General features: G+C 44.6%; 3 protein-coding genes across 6 annotated transcripts; all 3 read left to right on the top strand.

Annotated features, from left to right (window-relative positions):
* Positions 1-883: 883 nt before the first annotated feature.
* LOC139660935 (RLA class II histocompatibility antigen, DP alpha-1 chain-like) lies at positions 884-10,062 on the top strand. The gene is made up of 4 exons (XM_071539219.1): positions 884-1,000; positions 1,396-1,650; positions 5,257-5,535; positions 7,883-10,062. The coding sequence occupies exons 1-4, from the start codon at positions 946-948 to the stop codon at positions 8,011-8,013; spliced, it is 720 nt and encodes a 239-aa protein (XP_071395320.1). The 5' UTR covers positions 884-945; the 3' UTR covers positions 8,014-10,062.
* Positions 10,063-10,745: 683 nt separating this feature from the next.
* Positions 10,746-18,083, top strand: LOC139660937 (HLA class II histocompatibility antigen, DQ beta 1 chain-like). Of its 4 annotated transcripts, none has more exons than XM_071539222.1 (6): positions 10,746-10,821; positions 11,758-12,045; positions 14,918-15,187; positions 16,145-16,258; positions 16,293-16,347; positions 17,402-18,083. In XM_071539222.1, exons 1-5 carry the CDS (start codon positions 10,752-10,754, stop codon positions 16,295-16,297), a joined length of 747 nt encoding a protein of 248 aa, XP_071395323.1. In that variant the 5' UTR covers positions 10,746-10,751; the 3' UTR covers positions 16,298-16,347; positions 17,402-18,083. The 4 variants fall into 4 exon arrangements, with proteins under 4 accessions (XP_071395323.1, XP_071395325.1, XP_071395322.1 ...); XM_071539224.1 differs by having other exon boundaries at positions 17,373-18,083; XM_071539221.1 differs by having other exon boundaries at positions 16,145-16,347.
* A 1,096-nt stretch (positions 18,084-19,179) lies between these two features.
* On the top strand, positions 19,180-22,140 carry LOC139660936 (ribonuclease P protein subunit p30-like; the record flags this gene model as incomplete). Its single annotated transcript, XM_071539220.1, has 4 exons — positions 19,180-19,288; positions 20,941-20,999; positions 21,364-21,420; positions 22,075-22,140. Coding segments are annotated over exons 1-4 (264 nt in total), but the record flags the coding sequence as incomplete, so codon positions are not given.
* Between the last annotated feature and the right edge of the window lie 437 nt (positions 22,141-22,577).

Here is a 22,577-nt window from a genome sequence, read left to right as displayed (position 1 = left end):
ATGTTTGGGCCTTCATGCTTTTCATACATTCTACAGATTTGGAAAATGTTGCTAATTCGTTTTAAAGGCTGTTAAACAGGTTTGTGTTTTGCAATATTTACATTTGTGTATAAAATATTTTGCCAAAATAATGAAATTGTTCATTAAAAATTATATTTTTCTATCTTCTATTAACATTCCAAATTATACATTTTCTAATAGATGTGGTGGTAGAACATCAATACTAGATTTAATCCATTAGACATCTTTTGGAAAGTATAAACGGTCTGTAACCCTTTAAAACGTCCATGTCTGTAACGGGCCTGCAGGTCTTTGCAGTTGGAGCTGTTGTGTGCTGATCTGGAGCCGTATCCACAAAGCACAGAAAAGACGCATTAATGCTATTATTATTATTATGAAAGTTATCACAAAATGAAGATATTTGGCAACAGGCTCACAGTGCAGCAGAGAGCAGATGGAGCCTCTGCAGGGTCTTCATGTCCCTCCATCCAGACCTAAAACTTAAAAGGTGTTTGTGTCTTTGCTGTCTGTCCCCTACGGAGCCCCGCAGGGGACAAAACACGAGACGGGAGAAGAAGAAAAAATGTAGGGGGAGAAAAAAAGAAAACTACACGGAAGAAAAAAAATAGTAGTAAAAAAAAAAACTAGACGGAAGAAAAATAGATATGTAGGGGGAGAAAAAATAAAAATCCACAAACAGGCTGTCTCATGTTTCATGTCCAGCAGCTCTGTCACACTGCTGTGTGTGAGGAATCAGATGTGTGAAATGACTTCACATGAACTTTTAATGGCGCTCACAAAGCATTCACCAGCAAGGCTTTTATTTTGAAAGTTTTCACCAGACGCTCTGGTTTGAGTCACATGAGTCTTCTCTTCGGTTTACTTTCATTTCCAGATTTGACGTGTTGATGTGGATCGGACTGCTTCAGTCTTTCTTCTGACTGGATGGACTTCTTACTGGTTTCACTGGTTCTGTCTCACATCGGCTCCACAGCTGCAGGTAATAATAATAATAATAATAATAATAATAACAATAATAATAAACATTTGTATAGCACCTTATAACAAGACTGTTTACAAAGTGCTTTACAGAATAAAAAGGCATAAAAACAAGGAAATAGAAGGAGTAAAAGAATAAAAATGGACGGACAGGCAGACAGAGAGAGAGAGACAGACAGACAGACAGACAGACAGAGAGAGAGAGAGAGAGAGAGAGACAGAGAGAGAGAGAGACAGACAAACAGATAGAGCGAGGGATAGACAGAAAGAGACAGACAGACAGACAGGTAGGTATAAAAATACAAGAAAATAACATTTTGTCAAACTGTCAAAGAGTTGTAATGAGCTAAACAGGCAGGTCAGACGTTAAAGTGATTAAAGTGTTTTCTCCTGCAGCCGTTCATGAAGCCACTCTGTTCTATGGCTGCTGGCAGTCGGGCGAGGCTCAGGTCCAGGCTCACTGGGACGGAGACCAGCTGCTGTACGCCGACTTCGATAAGGAACGGGCGGTGTGGACCGCCCCCCTGCTGGCCGACCTGAGAGACACCTGGCTTGGCTTTTACATACTAGCCAGGATCAGCAGGGAGAGGGTGTGTAAGGTTTACCTGCCTGCCGCCGCGGAGGCCGACAAGGATCCACCTGAGGAGAGAGGTGAGGAGGCTGTGGTCCGGTTTAACGTTTTCTCTTTCATCCTCACCCAGAAAGACTCAGAGCGAGGTTGACAGGAGAATAAATTACAATTTACAATTTCACATTTGGCAGACGCTTTTATCCAAAGTGACTTACACATGAGATTTTCATACAACACAAGCAAGGTTCTAGTTAGGAGAGAACAATGAGAGTAAGAGCTATAAAGCTAAGATCTGGTCCAGCAGGACATAGGCGCTACAAGGCAGTGCTATGAGGCAGTGCATAGAGTGCATAGAGGCAACATTTTTTTTGTTTTTTTTTGTTTGGTTACCCGGGCCATTAGGTGAGAAGGTATTCGCTAAAGAGCTGGGTCTTTAGCCTTTTCTTAAGGATAGAGAGGGATTCTGCGGATCGAATGGAGTTTGGTAACTCGTTCCACCACCGGGGAACCACAGAAGAAGAGTCTGGCTAGAGACTTAGGGCCTTGCTGAGGTGGCAGCACCAGGCGCCGCTCCATGGCAGAGCGTAGTGAGCGGGAGGGAGCGTAGACCTGAATGAGGGAGTTCAGGTAGGTCGGAGCCGTTTTGGTCGCCGTTTTGTAGGCGAGCATCAAGGACTTGAACTTGATGCAGTGACTGGGAGCCAGAGGAGGGAGATGAACAGCGGAGTGACATGTGCTCTTTTGGGCCGGTTGAAGACCAGACGCGCCGCCGCGTTCTGGATCATCTGCAGAGGTTTGAGCTACAGGCCGGGAGCCCTGCCAGTAAGGAGTTGCAGTAGTCAAGGCGTGATATTACAAGAGCCTGAACCAGGAGTTGTGCTGCATGCTCAGACAGGTAGGGTCTGATCTTCCTGATGTTGTTCAGAGCAAATCGGCATGACCGAGCAACAGAAGTCACATGCTCCTTGAAGGTTAGCTGGTCATCAATCATGACACCCAAGTTTCTGGCAGACTTTGTGGGTATGAGCTCAGTTGATTCGAGCTGGATGCTGATCTGTTGTTGTATAGAGGGACTGGCTGGGATGACAAGGAGCTCAGTCTTTGACAAGTTAAGCTGAAGGTGGCGTTCCTTCATCCAAGCCGAGTTGTCGGCGAGGCATGCCGATATCCGCACCGAGACTGTGGGGTCGTCTGGCGGGAACGACAGGAGGAGCTGGGTGTCGTCAGCATATGAATGATAAGAGAAGCCATGTGAGCGGATCACTGCACCCAATGAGGTGGTGTATAATGAAAAGAGAAGGGGTCCAAGCACTGACCCTTGAGGTTCCCCTGTGGACAAGTAGTGGGATTTAGACACTTCTCCTCTCCAAGACACTCTGAAGGATCTCCCTGAGAGGTAGGACTCAAACCAGCAGAGGGTAGATCCTGAGAAGCCGAGCTCAGCGAGTGTGGAGAGGAGGATTTGGTGGTTAACCGTGTCAAAGGCGGCCGATAGGTCAAGTAGCAGTAGGACAGAGGACTGACCGGCAGCTCCAGCTGATCGCAGTGTTTCTACTACAGACAAGAGTGCAGTCTCGGTAGAGTGTCCGCGTTTGAAGCCAGACTGGTTAGGATCATACAGGCGGTTCTCAGAAAGGAATTCAGAGACTTGATCAAGAGTCTTGGAAAGGAAGGTGAGTAGTGAAACCGGCCTGTAATTATCAACCTGAGATGGGTTGAGTGTAGGTTTCTTTAGTAGCGGGGTAACCCGGGCTTGCTTAAAAGCAGTGGGGAACACACCCGCTGAGAGTGAGGAGTTGATGATGTGCGTGACTGCAGGGATAAGTGTGGGAGAGATGGCCTGCAGGAGGTTGGAGGGTATGGGGTCCAACGGACAGGTAGTGGGGCGAGAGTCAAGTAGTAGTTTGGAGACTTGCTCCTCAGTGAGATGGGAAAAGGACAGGAGTGAGGTCCTGTTAGCTGGTGGCAGCGGACTGAGTTGGTCAGGCTCAGAGAACTGATCACTGATGGTAGAAACCTTATCAGTAAAGAAGGATGCAAAGAGGTCAGCCGTGAGCAAACTTGAGGGTGGAGGTGGTGGAGGTTTGAGGAGTGAGTTAAAAGCTGAAAATAATTTCTGAGCGTCCTTGGCGCTGCTGATTTTATCCTGATAGTAAGTGGTCTTGGCACTTTTTAGATGGGAGGAGAATGCCGATAAGAGAGTTTGATAGTCAGTGAGGTCAGTGGGATCACTGGATTTGCGCCATTTTCTCTCCGCTGCTCTGAGCCCGTTGCTCTTTGATGACACTGGTGAGCCATGGACTAGTGGGGGTTTTACGAGCAGGTTTAGATGAGAGTGGGCAGAGATTGTCTAGAGAGACAGCTAGTGAGGAGCAGAGTGTGTCTGTAGCCTCATTGACATGGAGTGAGGAGAACTCATTATGAGGGGGCATGGTAGCCGAGACCTCATCGGACAGCCGAGCCGGTGTGAGGGACCGGAGGTTCCGTCTGAAGGAGACCATTTGCGGCGGAACGTGAGGATGTTCCGGCAAGGAAACCGTGAATTGAACAAAGAAGTGGTCTGACAGATGTCAGGGGGTGAGCGCTGGAGACCAGTTTGAGGTCAAATGAGGACAGAAGTGAAAGGAAGTCAGCCGCTCGGGGGTTTGTCAAGATAGATATTCATGTCCCCCATGACAATCAGTGGGGTGCCATCTTCAGGAATGGCTGAGAGTAGCATGTCCAGTTCAACAACAAAGTTCCCCAGTAGCCCTGGTGGGCGATATATGAAGACCACAAATAGTTTGACAGGAGCGGTAACCATGATTGCATGGTATTCAAAGGATGAGTTATTGCTTAGAGGAGAAAGTTTAGTGAATTTCCAGTCTTTGGAAATAAGGGCCCCTGTGCCACCTCCACGCCCAACAGAACGGGGTGTGTGGGAGAAAGTGGAGTCAGCTGAAAGCGCAGCTGGTGTGGCTGTGTTTTCTGGACGGATCCAGGTTTCGGTCAGGGCTAGGACCTGAATGTCAGATAGGTTTGCAAGTGCTTGGATAAATTCTGTTTTATTTACAGCGGACTGACAATTCCATAAGCCAAAGGAAAAAGCGGAGGAAGTAGCTGAGGCTTTAAAATAAACCAAGCAGCCAAAACCTGAAGTGCAGCAGCAGCTCCTCTAACGTCCAGAAAGACTCCAAACCGCCCAACTCCATGACCAGACTTGAGACTTGACCTGACTTGGGTTCTGGTGACTTGGGACTTGACTCTGACTTGTACTCTGATGACTTGAAAAGGTTTCTAAAGTCTTGACTTGAGATCTTGTGTTTGTGTAAATGACTTAGATTGAAAGTGATGAGATTTGTTCCAGCAGACGACTGAATTTAAATTCTGTTTTCTGAATTTGTATGGAATGATTGAATTTATTGAAGTTGAAACTGATTATAGAAATCAAACTCATGATGCTCTTAAAAGTCCTAGATATTTAGTTTTCTTTAAGATATTAAATTGATACTGGACTCTGGACTTGAATTGGACTTGACTTGGTGATCTACATTTAGACTTGAGACTTGAGCCTCAAGACTTGAGACTGACTTGGGACTCGAGCGAAGTTGACTTGGTCACACCTCTGGTCTAAGACATCACGCTCATGTCAGGTCGTCCCGTCACAGCGTGTGATGTCATAACCACGTGTCCTTCTCTCCCCACAGCCCCGACGGTGGTCCTCTACCCGCAGCAGGAGGCGGAGCTAGGGGCGGAGAACACTCTGTTCTGCTACGTCAGCCGGTTCTACCCGCCGTCCGTCAACATCAGCTGGAGCAGGAACGGCGTGGAGCTGACGGAGGGCGTCGCTCTGAGCAACCTGCTCCCCGAGCCGGACGGGACGTTCAGCCGGCTGGTCGGTCTGTCCTTCAGCCCCGAGGCCGGAGCGAAGCTGGGCTGCAGGGTGGAGCACCGGGCCCTCCCCCACCCCCGCACCACCACCTGGGGTGAGCCATGCTTCTCGACCCGGGGGTCGGGACCCTCCAGGGGGTCGCGAGATGATTTCGGACGGTTGCGAGATGATTTATGAGATCGGAAAAACAGTTCTCTTTCATAGCATTTATTTCGATGTCTCACTATGGGATACGCTGCGTATTCTCAGAAGCATTTATTCCACTACTCCGGCCCTGAGTGTCTGGCAGTCGTGACGTCTGTGTCAGGACCCTCCTCCCTTTATATAAGGCTGACGCTGCGTCAAAGTATTATCTCTCGCCTGTTGCTTCCTCAAGTTAGCTTAACCGTTCACAGATCCATCGCTGAATACTAGTGTTCTGGAACTACATCCAGGTTTCGCTTACCTTCTCCATAGGTAAGGCATTCAGAGAGATTAGCGTATAGCGCTCTAGTCTGTCTCCAAAGCTGTTCCTCAAATTTCCTCACTGTTGGAAAAAGGGGTGACAACGATAGTGCCACTCGAGCAGAGCCTAAACAGCTTTTACTCTAGATATTTCCTGGTGCCAAAGAAAGGGGGGCATGGGATCCGTCCAATGCTGGACCTGTGTGCCCTGAACAAGCATCTCAGGACATACAAGTTTCATATGCACACACACGTAACTCTGTTTCCCCTTCTTGGGATTTGTCAGTTTTATTGGAGGCTCTGGTAAGCCGCCCATTTGAGCCAATTGAGCAGATAGACATGAAGCCGTTGTCGTTTAAAACGGCTTTATTGTTGGCTTTGGCGTCGGCAAAACGTGTGGGATGTGATATCCATGTGTTGTCAGTGCATCCTGCATGTATGCAGTTTGTCCCAGGGAATTTGAGGGTGACCTTGCAGCCTAACCCTGCTTTTATACCCAAGGAAATCAACTCATGCTCACCTGTGGATGTTGTTGCTTTCTAACCTCCGCCGCTCTTCTCTCTGGAGCAGCAATGGTTACATTTGTTGTGTCCGGTGCACACTTTGCGTTAGAGCCCTGCATTGGGATTGGGATCTCGCGGGTCCCGCAGGACCCAACGCAAATCTCACGGGAGCGGGCGGTTTTAACGTTGCTGCGGGCGGGAGCGGGCGGTCAAAAAATAAACTGCGGGTCCCGGGAATTAACCAGAAGGAGACGGAGTCAACAAATGCAGTTGAAAAGAAAATCAAAGCAGGTCATTACAATACCAAAGCAAAGCAATGCAAGTCTGACATTTGGACAAATTTCTCAGTTGTCAGTTGTCATTAGAACGTAATTTCGCTGCGTTATTACCAACAGGACTACAGGACTGCATTGGGATTGGGGATCCCGCGGGTCCCGCGGGACCTGACGCAAATCTCGCGGGAGCGGGCGGTTTTAACGTTGCTGCGGGCGGGAGCGGGCGTTCAATAACACACACATTGCAGGAGCGGGCGGTAATGGTCAGAAATCCAGCGGGAGCGGGCGGGAGCAGGATTAAAAAAACAGTCCCGCGCAGGGCTCTACTTTGCGTGTATACTTGGACAGAACTGGTGGTTTCAGGAAAGGGGACCAGTTGTTTGTGTCCTGGGCTAAGCCCTACATGGGTTAGCCAAGTACAAAACAAAGGCTTTCCCACTAGATAGTGGGGCTATTGCACTGGTCTACTCGAGCATGGGTCTTCAAGCCCCAGCTGGTTTACGTGTGCATTCTACCAGAGGTTTGGCAACCTCCTGGGCCCTGTTTAGGGGGGTCAGTATTCAGGATATCTGCGCTGCAGCTAGCTAGTCCTCGCCTCTCACATTTGTGAGGTTTTATAAGTTAGATGTCACTGCTCCGACTATTGCTCATGCCGTCCTGAGCGTTGGCTCTGCGGCGGAGCAGTCAGGTTGATCCGACACCTGGGTGTTGGTGGTCAGTCTCGAGATGAGCTTGTCTGGCAATACGGGAGTCTCCATATCACAGAGTGACACATGGAAACGAACGCTATGAAAGAGAACTTTATGTTACTTGCGTGACCTGGTTCTCTAAGTATGAGTGAGATGTCTCACCGGACCACCCTTCTTCCTGCTGGGGTGAAGCGAGAAGAGGTGTGCTTATCAGATAAGATAAGATAAGATGTTTTTCTTTCTTTTCTCAAATTCTTGCTTTTTTCTTCTTCCTCTCAGCCTCCTCTGATAATGAAACGAAACAACCTGAGAAAGATAAAGATTGTTTGGTTGAACTGTTGAAGGCAATATGCGCTGAAACATCGATCCATAATATAAAATAAAACCTTATTTTTTCTCTTAACAGAAAATTAAGAGAAAATATAAGAGAAATTTAAGAGAATATTGCTGCATGAGGCCCGGGGCGTTGTGGCCTGTCAGCTGACCACCGAAGGCGTTCAGTGTGTAAATGTCTGTCTCCTGTCCCGCAGAGTTCCCGTCCCGGCCGGACGGTCCCGGCTCCTCGGTGCTGCTCGGTGTCGGTCTGACTCTGGGTTTCCTCTGTCTGGCCGCTGGAGCCGTCCTGTTCTACAGAGCGCCTCGCCCCACAGACGCCCTCTGACCTCTGACCTCTGACCTCTGACCCAACGGTTGTCGGTTCAGATCCCCAGACGGCCGGGGGAACCGTGCGTGGGGAAAGGGAACGGGTTCACATAGCTGGTGTTAGCTGATGTATTTTTTATTTCATGGGACATAACACTGTACACACTTTATTTTTGGTGTTTCTTGCAAATCCCGTTCATATTGTAAGTATTTTGGAAAACACACTGAATGGTGTAAATGCTAAACTTACAGCAAACAAAATGACACCAGACTTTGTTATCTGTGTCTGTCAGTCTGTTCTGTCAGGAGTGTCAGGATCTGAATCAGTCAGTTTAGTACTTTTTTAGTTGTTGGAAAAAACTTTCAGGCATAATGACAGTTGTATCAATTTTGACTCATATGAACTGAAACCTGATATGTGGTGTAGCCTACACTAATTAGACCTGATATGTGGTGTAGCCTACACTAATTAGACCTGATATGTGGTGTAGCCTACACTAATTAGACCTGATATGTGGTGTAGCCTACACTAATTAGACCTGATATGTGGTGTAGCCTACACTAATTAGACCTGATATGTGGTGTAGCCTACACTAATTAGACCTGATATGTGGTGTAGCCTACACTAATTAGACCTGATATGTGGTGTACACTAATTAAAGGCAGAGCTGAAACTCTGGTCTTCTTTCTGTGTTGTGGTGAATGTGGAATGTGGATACACTACAGGCACCTAGGTAACGTTGTTGGGAAAGATCCAGATCTCTGTAGAGAACAGCCATAGAAAACAAAAGATGATTCCCACACTCATCGTGTTACGGCCGTGTGTGTTCCCAGTGCTCCCTGTCTGTTTCTCTCTCTCGGTCTGTGTTTTGTTTGTGTGTGTGTGTGTGTGTGTGTGTGTGTGTGTGTGTGTGTGTGTGTGTGTGTGTGTGTGTGGCGTGGTCTCCCTTTGTTTTCATGGCTCCGCTCATCCTGCACACCTGTTCCCACTTCTCATCAGCCCTGCAGATTCACAAAACCTTCTTAAGAAATTTTTTTTTTTTCTTAACTTTAGTCTTAAGAAAAAAATAGGAAAAAATGCTATTCTCAAAAACAGTTCTTATATATTTTCTTAACTTTCTTCTTATGTTTCTTCCTAAGAAAAAACTTAGGAATAAATGGTATTCTTGAAATGAAAGTTGTCAAATTTGTTGTTGATTTTCTTCTTAACTTTAAGACGGCCCTTCACCTGTCTTAAAACTCCTACAGTGAAAAGGTAAGCCTCTAATATCATATATTTAAACACATTTTAGACAAGTAGGTTATAGTTCAAAGTCTTCATAGGTTCCCCTACACCTAACATTAAGATGAACATTTATTGTAAAGCTTTATTTGGTGTAGGGCCAGGTAGGCCTCTGTCTCATGTCTGTTGGAAATAAGCTGCAAATTTTACAGTTACCAACAGCAACCAATGTTTCAATCTTTGCTCTAGTTTCCCTAAATAGGTTTTTCCACAATTGTTTTGTAGATGGAAGCACTTTGGGTTGTCTCCTAGCCTTGTCTCCTAGCCTCCTAGCCTTGTCTCCTAGCCTCCTAGCCTTGTCTCCTAGCCTCCTAGCCTTGTCTCCTAGCCTCAATGGCAGTAAGCCTAAAGTTTATTAACCAGAATTGATTCAGGCCCTATTCTGAGAAGTTCTTAAATTGGAAAATTAAAGAAATTCATAAGAAATTAGACTGTTACTAAGAAAATATTGAGGAATTGCACTTAAGAGCCTTCTTAAGAACTTCCTAAAATTTCCTCTTATGTCATTTCTTAAGATCTATCTTAAGAACACATTGGTGAATTCGGCCCCTGAGCTTTCCCTCCCATCTCCTCACCTGCACCTCATTCCCTAATCAGCCTTCACTTCTTATACTAGTTCACTTCCTTTGTTCCCGGCACACTTGCCGTGTGCTTCATGTCTTGCTCTTGAGCTTCTGTAAGCTGTTCTTCTGTTTTTCCCCTGAGAACCTGTTACTGCCTGTTTTGGACCTTGCCTGTATATTGGACTTTTGACCCTTGCCTGCCTCACCGTCCCGTAAGCCTTTGTACCTCTGCCTCAGGCGTTTGGGTCCTATCCCCTGTGTCGGTTCCCTGCTGGCACCAGCCGGGACACACTGACATTTCAGCATAAGATGTTTATCAAGACTTTTCTCACTGAACATGATGAGAAATAAAAGACACAGCAGAGGTGAATCTGGTGTGTGGAATCTTTATTTGTTTTATGGCTTTTTTCAGTTTTGGTCAAAGTTTGGAAATCTTCCGATTAAAACTAGATGTTATGGACTTATATTAATGTTAGTAGTAGTAGTAGTAGTAGTAGTAGTAGTGGAATAGAATAGAATAGAAAGCCTTTATTATCATTGTACAGAATACAACAAAATTAGGAGCGCTACACCTGATCAGTGCAATTAAAAGACACAGGTAAACAAAACAAAACAAAACAAAACAACCTCAGCAAACAAACATCCACAGCCAACAACACAGGTTCTAAAATAATAAGTAAAATAAATAAATAAATACAATGTAATTTTGCACTAGAATAGGTGTACTTATTGCACTAGAATAAATGTAATTATTGCACTAGTATGAATGTAATTATTATTAGTAGTAGTACCAGTAGTACTAGTATGGCCAATAACCTACTACAGTCGTCCTAGCAACAGCTGATGCTTGTCCATCCAGCCTCCTGATTGGTCGGTCTGTCTGCCTTCAGTTCCTGTTCTGTCAGACTGAACATGGAGCGTCTGCTCTCTCTGCTGCTCTCTCTGCTGCTCTCTCTGCTGCTCTGCTCTCTGTCAGCTTCAGGTAAGATCAAATGTTTTCAGATAGTTCAGTTTGAACATACTTTGACATGACTCTCATATTAAAATACTGCCAAAGTAACATTACAATACAACCTTATGTTGTGTAACAACAATAGTACCTCAGAGTACTCGAGGTCTCGGTATCTACCTCACTGTGTAAAACCAGTTTCAATCCTGAGAGCTTGCTGAGACAATAGTGAATGGAAAATATTTTTAAAATGTATTTATTGGGAATTCAATTGTAACTGGCAAAATTGTAAAGATATAAAATATTTTTTACTTTCTTTTTCAAGTTTTATTGAAATATGTTGCTCAGCAGTTTTTTATGTAATGGAAAATAAATAACAAAACAACTCATGTTTAAAGTAGTAACATACTCAGTAAAAACATAAACACTGAGTCAGCAGTTAACCAGCTGGAAAGAAAAGGTCCAGGAAGTTAACTGTGAACCCAGCTGCCTTCTGTCTCACACAGCTGAGGAACAAGTGAAAAACTGCTGCATTTTCTTCCTGCCTCCTTACAGCCAGGACCATCTGCTTATCTTCTGATACCTGATCTGAGGTTCAGGATCAATACAACCAGGATCCGATGTGATCAATAAAAGTTCAGTGACAACAAAGTCTGACTGAGCAGAATTCTGTTTATTTCTGAGACTCAAATCTTTCCAGCGATGCCATTGGCTGCTAGAATGTAAACAACAATTTAAAAATGTCGTTACAAAGTGACAATAATATAATTTGGATGGAGAGCTTGTGAAACTGTGATGGTCAAGAGTCTCATTAGTGATTACTACAGCAGAATAACATGGAGCTGATATCACCATTCATGTTCCTGACAGCAGAATAACATGGAGCTGATATCACCATTCATGTTCCTGACCGATACAGATTGTAACATTTTGTATTGAGATGTATTGAACATCGATATCGTCCCACAGAGCTGTCCACCGATGGAAAATACTTCCACATACTGAAGACCTGTCAGTTCCTGGAGAAGGACTCTCAGTATGAAGTCCAGTATCAGATCCAGTACCACTTCAACGGCCGGCTGCAGGCGCGCTACAACAGCTCCACAGAGAAGGTGGTCGGGTTCACGCGGTACGGAGAGCAGTTTGCAGACCAGGTGAACACAGACCTGCACTACCTGCAGATCAGGAGGAACGACCTCAACTACTTCTGCAAGATCCAAGCTGCTCTGATATATGAAGACGTGAAGGGCAAAGCAGGCGAGTGAAATAAGTCAGCTATTACTCTTTTATTATTGCACAAGTAGCCTAATATCATTTATTTATTTATTTGTTCCGCTCATGGTAATGCACATGGTAAAAAGCAATTCACAATCAAAACACATCTCAATTTACACATGCAGTACCATGACGGAAAAGGAGCAGGGAGAAGAAAATCTCATTTTGCCCCTTACTCAAAACATAAACAATAGAAATAGATGGTCTGTCAATTACAGTTACTTAACAACCAATACTTACAGTAACATGAGAAATAAAAAAGAATCAAAAGCCATACACAATAATTCACCATCAGAGTGGGGGGGGGGGGCGCCCGGTGGTCCCGGAGGGAGCAGGAGGTTTCTTTAAGGTTTGGGAAAGGCTTTGGTCACTTAAATAAGAAAAACTTTTACTAAAAATGTAAACACACAGTCTGTAGTTTCTGCCTCTAGGCTCTCGATCAAAACAATAACAAAAGACGTAGTTTGATGACGTCGTGAAGCAGCGTGGGATCATGGGAGTTTTTTTACGGGGAGAGCTTCAGCGACAGAACGCAGCAAACGGGAATGAATCATCTGATCCATCACAGAGATAAAAACTACAGGATGGAAAAAACAACAGAGCGGCGAGCTGACCGACTTCCTTCCTCACTCTCTGACGGATCATCTGGTGTTTCCTGTTTCTCCGGAAGTTAGGGGGTAAAGGGGATATGACATCATGACAGGAAGTTAGGGGGTAAAGGGGATATGACATCATGACAGGAAGTTAGGGGGTAAAGGGGATATGACGTCATGACAGGAAGTTAGGGGGTAAAGGGGATATGACATCATGACAGGAAGTTAGGGGGGTAAGGGGGATATGACATCATGACAGGAAGTTAGGGGGTAAAGGGGATATGACATCGTGACAGGAAGTTAGGGGGTAAAGGGGATATGACGCCGTGACAGGAAGTTAGGGGGTAAAGGGGATATGACATCGTGACAGGAAGTTAGGGGGTAAAGGGGATATGACGTCATGACAGGAAGTTAGGGGGTAAAGGGGATATGACGCCATGACAGGAAGTTAGGGGGTAAAGGGGATATGACGTCATGACAGGAAGTTAGGGGGTAAAGGGGATATGACGTCATGACAGGAAGTCAGGGGGTAAAGGGGATATGACGTCATGACAGGAAGTTAGGGGGTACAGGGGATATGACATCATGACAGGAAGTTAGGCGGTAAAGGGGATATGACGTCATGACAGGAGACCAAATGAAACGCACCGTTACCTTGAAGAAAATTACAGATTTCTCTGGGTTTGAACATTGTTGGAAACATTTGGGATAATGTAAGAACACAACTCAAAACAATATATAACATAGGTCTAGTTGTTTTTAGATATTTTAATGCGGAAATGTTACATATTTTACCTTTAAGTCTGACTCACAGTAGAAATTTCCTTCATGCAAGCTGGGAATTGAGCTCCACCTGCCGGACACTGAGCTGCTGCACTGACACTCTGCTGCCTGTTAGAAAACTTTAATGTCCTCCAAGAGGCAATTTGTGGTACAACACAGAACATGGAGACACATTTAAAGCACATCAAATAAACAGAAACGATAATAATCCAAAATCATCTATAGCAGCCATCATAAATACCATCACAGTCCAGGGAGACATTTAAAATGCACGCTGATAACCGTATACCAATAATTATAATAAATATAACTAGTGAACTGCATTCCACCTCCCCTAGTCCAGTGGTTCTCAACCTTTTTCATATCAAGGACCCTAATTTAGTCCACATTAGGGCCACAGACCCCATTTGATGAGATTTTGTCTCTCAGACCCAAATCTGAGAATATTTTTTATTGTCAGTTATGATTTTGTCCAGAACTCCATGACTATCTGTACTGTAGATAGAGAGATAACAGTGAAACTATGATCAAAACAGTCGTTCTAAAATGACAAAATAATGAAGTTTAACAATTCATCAATTTGCTGGGGACCCCCTGGAATGCCCTCAAGGACCCCTGGTGGTCCCCGGGCCCCATATTGAGAACCACTGCCCTAGTCCATGTATTACCCCAGACTCCCCATGGCTACCGCATCTTGTTTAATTGAGTTATTGCCATGGGAATAAATGAGTGTTTACAGTCATGTCTCCTTCAGGGAACCGTTTGCTGCTGGGAAAACAGAGTTCTGACACTTTCTGTGCCTCCAACACGTAGTTCACTGTGAACGAGTCGCGCTCACTGTGAACGCGACTCGTTCACGGTGAACGCGACTCGTTCACGGTGAACCGACTCGTTCACAGTGAACGAGTCGCGCTCACTGTGAACGCGACTCGTTCACAGTGAACGAGTCGCGTTCACCGTGAACGAGTCGCGTTCACCGTGAACGAGTCGGTTCACCGTGAACGAGTCGCGTTCACCGTGAACGAGTCGCGTTCACCGAGAACGAGTCGCGTTCACCGTGAACGAGTCGCGTTCACCGTGAACGAGTCGCGTTCACAGTGAACGAGTCGCGCTCACCGTGAACGAGTCGCGCTCACCGTGAACGAGTCGCGTTCACAGTGAACGAGTCGCGCTCACTGTGAACGAGTCGCGCTCACTGTGAACGAGTCGCGCTCACTGTGAACGAGTCGCGCTCACTGTGAACGAGTCACGCTCACTGTGAACGAGTCGCGTTCACTGTGAACGAGTCGCGCTCACAGTGAACGAGTCGCGCTCACTGTGAACGAGTCGCGCTCACCGTGAACGAGTCGCGTTCACCGTGAACGAGTCGGTTCACTGTGAACGAGTCGCGTTCACTGTGAACGAGTCGTGTTCACTTCACGTATCTGTGAGCGATCAGGTGGATTCCTACATGATCTCGCCGGTCTGTTCTCCTGCAGCGCCTCCTGTGGTCAGCCTGAAGGCGGTGCGGTCGGAGGACGGCTCCACGGTTCTGGTCTGCAGCGCGTACGACTTCTACCCCCGGCGGATCAGGCTGTCCTGGCTGAGGGGCGGGGCTTCCGTCCCGGAGACCTCGGGCGCGGCGATGCCCGGCGGCGCCTGGCGCTACCAGAGCCACTCCTACCTGGAGCACACGGCGGCCGCGGGACAGACCGTCAGCTGCACGGTGGAGCACGCCGCTCTGCAGGAACCCAGGCTGCTGCATCTGGGTAGGCGGGGCTTCAAGGGGCGGAGCTTCATGTAGGAAGGGAGGGGGCAGACTTAACCTATGTTACATAAGAAAACACAAGAACGCATATTGATCAGCTTTAGTTCACGACCGAGGGCACGATCACACCGACTGTCGGTTTTCTTTGAACCATCGTTGAAAAGTGAATTGTTGTATTTTAGTATTTGGTTCCTTGAGGTTCACACTGACTGACCGACTGCAAGCCAACCAGAGCTCAGAAAGAAAAGTCACATGACTCACAAGCAGCTCGTTTATTGTCCCACATGATGAATTAGAGGGAGGGGCTATGGGTCCGCCCCGACCCGCTGATCGGATTTTATGAAGCAGAATGATGTGTGTCACTGCTCCGGTCTGACATTTTTAAAATTGGCCTAATGGCGGCGCTGCAATGTTTGTTTATTTGTTTGATTTTGCCAAAACTGATGCAAAAATGATGCATCTCACCACTGTGTTCTCACATCTTCAGCATGACACTGATTTCACAGATTTTGGCGGTGGGGGCGGAGTCAAAACAAAGTGATTCCAGTCCCCCAGTCAGCATGATGGACTCGTCCGTCTCTACTTCTCTGACATTCATATGTATATATATATGAGCATCAGTCCAGACTTCATTTTGTAACCATTTGGATTATGGGTAGACGACTCCTACCCATAATCCCTTGCGTTTTGGGGTGGTTTCCTGTAGTTGGATTAACGAACCGCACCGCAGTTCTCTCGTTAGAGGACTGAGACTCACATTATTTATTTGGTGAATGCCATCGTTCACCTGGACAAACAAACCGACTAAAGAAGGAAAGTAAAGTGTGAACATGATGGAGGGGACGCACCTTTAAGACTGAAACCAACAGGAGTTAAAGCTGGAAGAAAGTTTGAATCTGATGACTTGTGTGTAAATGACATTTCTCTGTCTAACCTGTTTCTGCCTCTTGGTCTGCAGACCAGTCTGATCCGGACTCTGACGTCCTCCACTCGGCACTGGGAGGGTCTGCTCTGGTACTGGGAGCTGTGGTCCTGCTCAGCGGGGGGGTCTTTTACTGGAGGAGAGCGACAGGCTGAGGGGAGAGACAGGCTGAGGGGAGAGACAGGCTGAGGGGAGAGACGGGCTGAGGGGAGAGACAGGTGCAGCCTACAGTATATCAGGTATGTACTGTTTATATACTGGGATATTTACATTAGTCCAGGGAGAATCATTCAAATAACAGTACTGAAACTGGTGTACATGCACAGTAAACTGGTTCACATGTGCTGTAAACCGGTTCACACGTACTGTAAACTGGTTCACATGTACTGTAAACTGGTTCACATGTGCAGTAAACTGGTTCACATGTGCAGTAAACTGGTTCACATGTGCAGTAAACTGGTTCACATGTGCAGTAAACTGGTTCACACGTGCTGTAAACTGGTTCACACGTGCAGTAAACTGGTTCACATGTGCTGTAAACTGGTTCACAAGTGCTGTAAACTGGTTCACATGTACTGTAAACTGGTTCACACGTGCAGTAAACTGGTTCACATGTGCTGTAAACTGGTTCACACGTACTGTAAACTGGTTCACACGTGCAGTAAACTGGTTCACATGTGCTGTAAACTGGTTCACACGTACTGTAAACTGGTTCACACGTGCAGTAAACTGGTTCACATGTGCTGTAAACTGGTTCACACGTACTGTAAACTGGTTCACACGTGCAGTAAACTGGTTCACATGTGCAGTAAACTGGTTCACACGTACTGTAAACTGGTTCACACGTGCTGTAAACTGGTTCACACGTACTGTAAACCGGTTCATATGTACAGTAAACTGGTTCACACGTGCAGTAAACTGGTTCACATGTGCAGTAAACTGGTTCACACGTACTGTAAACTGGTTCACACGTGCTGTAAACTGGTTCACACGTGCAGTAAACTGGTTCACACGTGCAGTAAACTGGTTCACACGTGCTGTAAACCGGTTCACACGTGCTGTAAACCGGTTCACACGTACTGTAAACCGGTTCACACGTACTGTAAACCGGTTCACACGTGCTGTAAACCGGTTCACATGTGCTGTAAACTGGTGTACAGTTTGAACATTTTCAGAATTGAAGCCATTGTAAAAATTGTTTATTCTTATTTATATTCCATCCTTCTTTGCTGTATCCTGTTAATATTTGCCAGTTTCCCCACAGGGATCAATAAACTTCATCTCTCATCACAGGACAGAGACCAGGAGAAAACCAGCAGGACCAGTCCAGCTCTGGTTTCCAGTTACAGAAAGACCAGTCCAGACAGACGGATCGGCTCAGGCTGGAGTCCAGCTGAGCTAATATTACTGTCCTGCACTCCTGATGTTGTTGTACAGCTTTGAAAAATGACTTTTTCTCATTTCTTTTGGTTTGATGATGATATCTGCTCTACATGAACTCTGACTTTGTTTGGGATTTTGATCAAAGAGGGATGAAGGTCCAGAACGACAACTGGATCCCTGCAGTTTTAAAGAGCCAATCAAACTTTGCATATCAGGTATTTATATGATATTGGACCTTTGTCTTTTCCCTTTTTTCATTTCCTTTATTTATTGATTTATTCAACATGTTTTTGTTTCTCTATTATTTTATTTTCATCAGCCTCTTGACATCCATACTCTCCATCCTCTGTTCATGTAACATTATCTTGTACATTAAGTCAGTGCTTCATGATTGTATTATTAGTGTTTTCAATTTAAAAAACAAAAGCATCAAATGCTTTTCAAATAATCACCGCCTCCAAGATGACTGATCTGTCACAGAACCTGTTAGTTAGACTCTATGTGACTCTATATTACACTATACTGTGTGACATTACACTATATTAACATGTTGTGTGTATGTGGGCTGGACAAAAATAAATTACAATCTAATCAAAACAATTAAAAAGTGTTCTACATGGCTGCTGTGAGTCAGGTTCCATCAGCAGATCAGCAGACAGCAGGAGACCAGGTGAGTTATAATATGAGGTGAGGGATGAACAAAATCAAAACGAAATGTTCATATGTCTTCAAAATAAAAGCACCAACAAAAATCACAACATACAAAAACCAAAATGAAACGTAAAACAAAATAAAAGCACAAACCAAAATGACATCCAAAATCACAAAATATATATAAACCAAAATGACGATTCAAATACATAGAAAAACAAACTGAAAACTAAATAAAAAAAAATAAAAAATGAAAGCACAAACCAGAAAGAAAATTCAAAAGCCAAATCCTAACCCTAACCAAAATAAAAACTCACTAAAAATCAAAAACAAAACTCATAGCATAAATGTATGTACAGTACTTATAGACACATAAATTTACATACAAACTTCATACACACCGCCACATGCGCCTTTGGTCTTAACTAGAAATAGTCGGGTAGATATGGAAGCCCATTTCCGCCAGTGTGATGAAAACAAAAAAAGATCCTGTAAGTCATTATAATGAGTTACTATCTCAAAGTAATGTTTCTCATTGTTTTGAGATACTAAGTCATTATTTTGAGAAAGTTTCTCATTATTTTAAATTTCTCATTATAATGACTTACAGCAGTGGTTCTCAACGTGGGGTCCGGGGACCACCAGGGGTCCTTGAGGGGGTTCCAGGGGGTCCCCAGCAAATTGATGAATTGTTAAACTTCAGCATTATTTCATTTACAAGAAGTTAAAACAAGTAGAGAATGTAGAAGAATGACTGTTGTGATCACTGTTATCTCTCTTCCTACAATACAGGTATTCATGGCATTCTGGACTAAATCATATCTGACAATAACAATATTCTCAGATTTGGGTCTGAGAGACAAAATCTCATCAGATGGGGGTCTGTCCACCTAATGTGGACTAAAGTAGTGGTCCTTGATATGAAAAAGGTTGAGAATCACTGACTTACAGGACCGTCTTTTTTTCATCACACTGGCGGAAATGGGCTTCCATAGAGAGAACTACACTTCCCATGAGGCCGTGCGGCTCCACATGTTCCTGAAGCCGCCTCGCTCAGCTGCATCATGTCTGTGTTTATGGATTTAAACCTGAGCTTCACAACAGACAGGAACAGACTGCAGAGTGTGATACAGACTGCAGCTCACCGTGAGTCAACTGACGCTTCAAACGCTTCAAACCCCAGAAACAACAGCGGAGTTTAACGAGTTTAAACCGAGGGAGCAGCGTGTGTGTGTGTGTGTATGTGTGTGTGTGTGTGTGTGTGTGTGTGTGTGTGTGTGTGTGTGTGTGGGGATGCTAACGCTAACTCAGCTAGCTGACTAGCATCGGCTGATACTTCAAGCTTATGGACCCAAGTTGGTCCGGATAAGTTTCAGTTAATTATTGAAGTTGTTAGATACATAACTAGCATGTCATCTGGTCAGTTAGTCAGTTGAGTTGATTAGTTCAGGGTTTCCCTTCTGTTTCTTATGTTGCAGAAAACTTCACGCCAGACTCCATTCAGAAATCTGTCAGTTTTACGCTTCTCTGCTTACTGGAAAAAACACAAACCTGGTAGAACAAAGTATAACAGTTTGTACAAACTATTAGGAGCCAGCGGAGGAATCGGCGTGTAAATAATCCAACAAGCAGCCCGTTATTTCAATAAAATCTCTACTTTTATAACTGCTTCATGCTGCTGCACCACCCGGTGTTACCGTTAGATAAAGATAATGTGATATTTAATAAATCCCCGTGGTGACAGCAGCAGCAAAAATAGAAAGATGGAGCAGGGAAATACACACACACACACACACACACACACACACACAGGATATAAGGTACTCTATGAACCAGTAAACCCTTAATATAAACTTACATTTACATCAATTCATGCAAAGTCCCCTTAAAATGAGTTAAGGGAGTTATTAATGGAGGAGACCCCATCAAAACCTCTTTAAACTCTCCTTAATGTTTGACTGCTTACTTTCTAATTTAATGTAAAATTCAGGCAGACAGGAACTTTCCCTTAATAACTCATTAATAACCTGTAAACCTGCACAAAAGACATGAAAAAACCCTTTAAGTTCTAGAGTCTCTGTGAACCAACCCATGAATAAATCCCTTATAAACCCATGATACTAACCTTACTTTATTAAAGCTGCTATGTTTAATGGATAATGAATGTTTATGTGATGAGAAATTAAGGACATTTCAGGGATAAAATGAAGGGGTTCGGTTTCATAGGAGGTAAAAACAATAAGAGTAACAATATTCAAACAATAAAAAGCAGTAAAATAGAAGCAGCTGTGGACAGAGATGATGAGCAGCAAACATATGAAGTAAATAAAAGTAGATCTAGGTAGATGTTTGCAGTATGAGTATATTATGTATGAATAAACAACAAAAACATCTCAGTGTACAGTCTGAAAATAAAATATTAGTTTATGCAGATTATAATCAGTGGGACTAACAGATCAATGCATCAGTTTCCATTGAAGCTCGGTCATAATTCAATATTATTGTTTATTGTCTTTCTGTAAAATCAGATCTGTATGAAGTAATGATACGGAGTTATCATGATAAAAAAATACTGATTAAAATCTCACAAAATGAAATTCAAAACACATTAATGAATAAGTTTTATCATATTTGAAATCCCCACAGTTCAGTTCATGAGTGTGTTGACAGATCTCAGCTCATTATATATTCATAGTGAAGTCGTCTCTTTGGGTTCTGGTGATGGTCGATTTGTCCAGTGATGTCATGTTGACCCGGTGATGTCACTGACCAGGCTCCGCCTCCTCTCCCTCCTGCAGTCGGATACTCGACGGTCGCCATAAACCACGTGTTCCAGCCCACCGGCAAGAAGAAGCAGGTGGGTCCAGAGGAGACGCAGTGCATGCTGGGAAGGTTGTGGGCGTAGGAACAGAAACTCTGATGATCTGACCGCTGCAGCCTCACAGCTTTTCTTGTCGTAAACTTTGTAGAAGTTTAAAATAGTTTACAGAAAAGTGATTTAGTTTCAAACTGGATGAGTGAGAAGATTCACTGAGTCTGATGGAAAACTCAGTCTGGACCAAACTCTGAAGAAATTAACTGCAGACTCTGAGATTTGGAAAATTACTGAAATTCAGATTGCGATTTTTATTTTATTTTATTTTTTTATTAATTGTTCAGCTCTGTTCAGATCCAGATCAGTCTGATCCTGATCCTGATCCTGATCCTTCCTCTGTTTACAGGAAATCCCCAAACCAACTCCAGTCTCTGAGCTGTTTGACCAGCTGCCAACAGTCCAGGTATGATGAAGATGAAGATGAGGATGAGGATGAGGATGATGATGATGAAGATGGTTTTCAAATGTTTCTTGACATTCAAACTCTTTTGTCTTGCAAAGCTGATTGAACAGATGAGATGAAACTGTATTGATCCTCCTCTGTTCTTCACCTGTCTCACTGCTCACTGTTCACCTGTCTCTCTGCTCACTGTTCACCTGTCTCTCTGCTCACTGTTCACCTGTCTCTCTGCTCACTGTTCACCTGTCTCTCTGCTCGGTGTTCACCTGTCTCTCTGCTCACTGTTCACCTGTCTCTCTGCTCACTGTTCACCTGTCTCTCTGCTCGGTGTTCACCTGTCTCACTGCTCACTGTTCACCTGTCTCACTGCTCACTGTTCACCTGTCTCTCTGCTCGGTGTTCACCTGTCTCACTGCTCACTGTTCACCTGTCTCACTGCTCACTGTTCACCTGTCTCTCTGCTCGGTGTTCACCTGTCTCACTGCTCACTGTTCACCTGTCTCACTGCTCACTGTTCACCTGTCTCTCTGCTCGGTGTTCACCTGTCTCTCTGTCTGTCCAGAGACTGAAGCTTACATTGACAATCTGTCTGTCTGTCTCCCCCCCCCCCCCCCCCCTCTCTCTCTCTCTCTCTCTCTCTCTCTCTCTCTCTCTCAGGGTCGGTCCAGGTCGATCAGGGTCTTGAACAGATTGACCATCCTGGTTTCAGACTCCAGTCACTTTGTGAGTCTCTGATCCTCTTCTGGATTCTGAAGGGAATCTGGAATCTGAAATCTGGAATCTGGAATCTGGAATCTGAGCTTCATTGTTGAATTCATTAGAAAGAGTTTTAAATGTCTTGAGGATTTGGAGCTCAAGCAGTTTGTCAGTCAGAAGTCTTCAGTTATGAATATATTGAATAACAGCTGCAGTGGGAGAGATCGTTTTCTATTGATGATCTGAGCAGTTCAAATGCTGATCAGCTGATCACTGATGATCTATTTAGATCAGTTATGGTCATATTCTGAAGTGTTTTGACTCATATCTGTTGGAGCTAGGGCTGAACGATTTTGAAAAAATATCGAATTGGGATTATTTTGACTGATATTGCAATTGCGATTTGCGATATTAGAGGGAATGATAATTATTACATCATTATTCTCATTTTCAGTTAAAAAACG

Source organism: Centroberyx affinis, unplaced genomic scaffold (genome assembly GCF_046629955.1).
Source record: "Centroberyx affinis isolate AG114_WGS23_722 - 3 ecotype Tasmania unplaced genomic scaffold, CSIRO-AGI_Caff_v1 ptg003427l_1, whole genome shotgun sequence".
Taxonomy (NCBI): domain Eukaryota; kingdom Metazoa; phylum Chordata; class Actinopteri; order Beryciformes; family Berycidae; genus Centroberyx; species Centroberyx affinis.
Note: the sequence above shows the minus strand (reverse complement) of the source record. Positions and strands in the feature narration are given on the sequence as shown.

Excerpts from the sequence above, each read along its gene's own strand:
- LOC139660935 (XM_071539219.1), top strand. The coding sequence starts at position 946 with ATGGACTTCTTACTGGTTTCACTGGTTCTGTCTCACATCGGCTCCACA. Across the intron at positions 1,651-5,256 it reads GGATCCACCTGAGGAGAGAG|CCCCGACGGTGGTCCTCTAC; the intron begins GTGAGGAGGCTG and ends CTCTCCCCACAG. Across the intron at positions 5,536-7,882 it reads CCCCCGCACCACCACCTGGG|AGTTCCCGTCCCGGCCGGAC; the intron begins GTGAGCCATGCT and ends CCTGTCCCGCAG.
- LOC139660937 (XM_071539222.1), top strand. The coding sequence starts at position 10,752 with ATGGAGCGTCTGCTCTCTCTGCTGCTCTCTCTGCTGCTCTCTCTGCTG. Across the intron at positions 10,822-11,757 it reads CTGCTCTCTGTCAGCTTCAG|AGCTGTCCACCGATGGAAAA; the intron begins GTAAGATCAAAT and ends ATCGTCCCACAG. Across the intron at positions 12,046-14,917 it reads AGACGTGAAGGGCAAAGCAG|CGCCTCCTGTGGTCAGCCTG; the intron begins GCGAGTGAAATA and ends GTTCTCCTGCAG.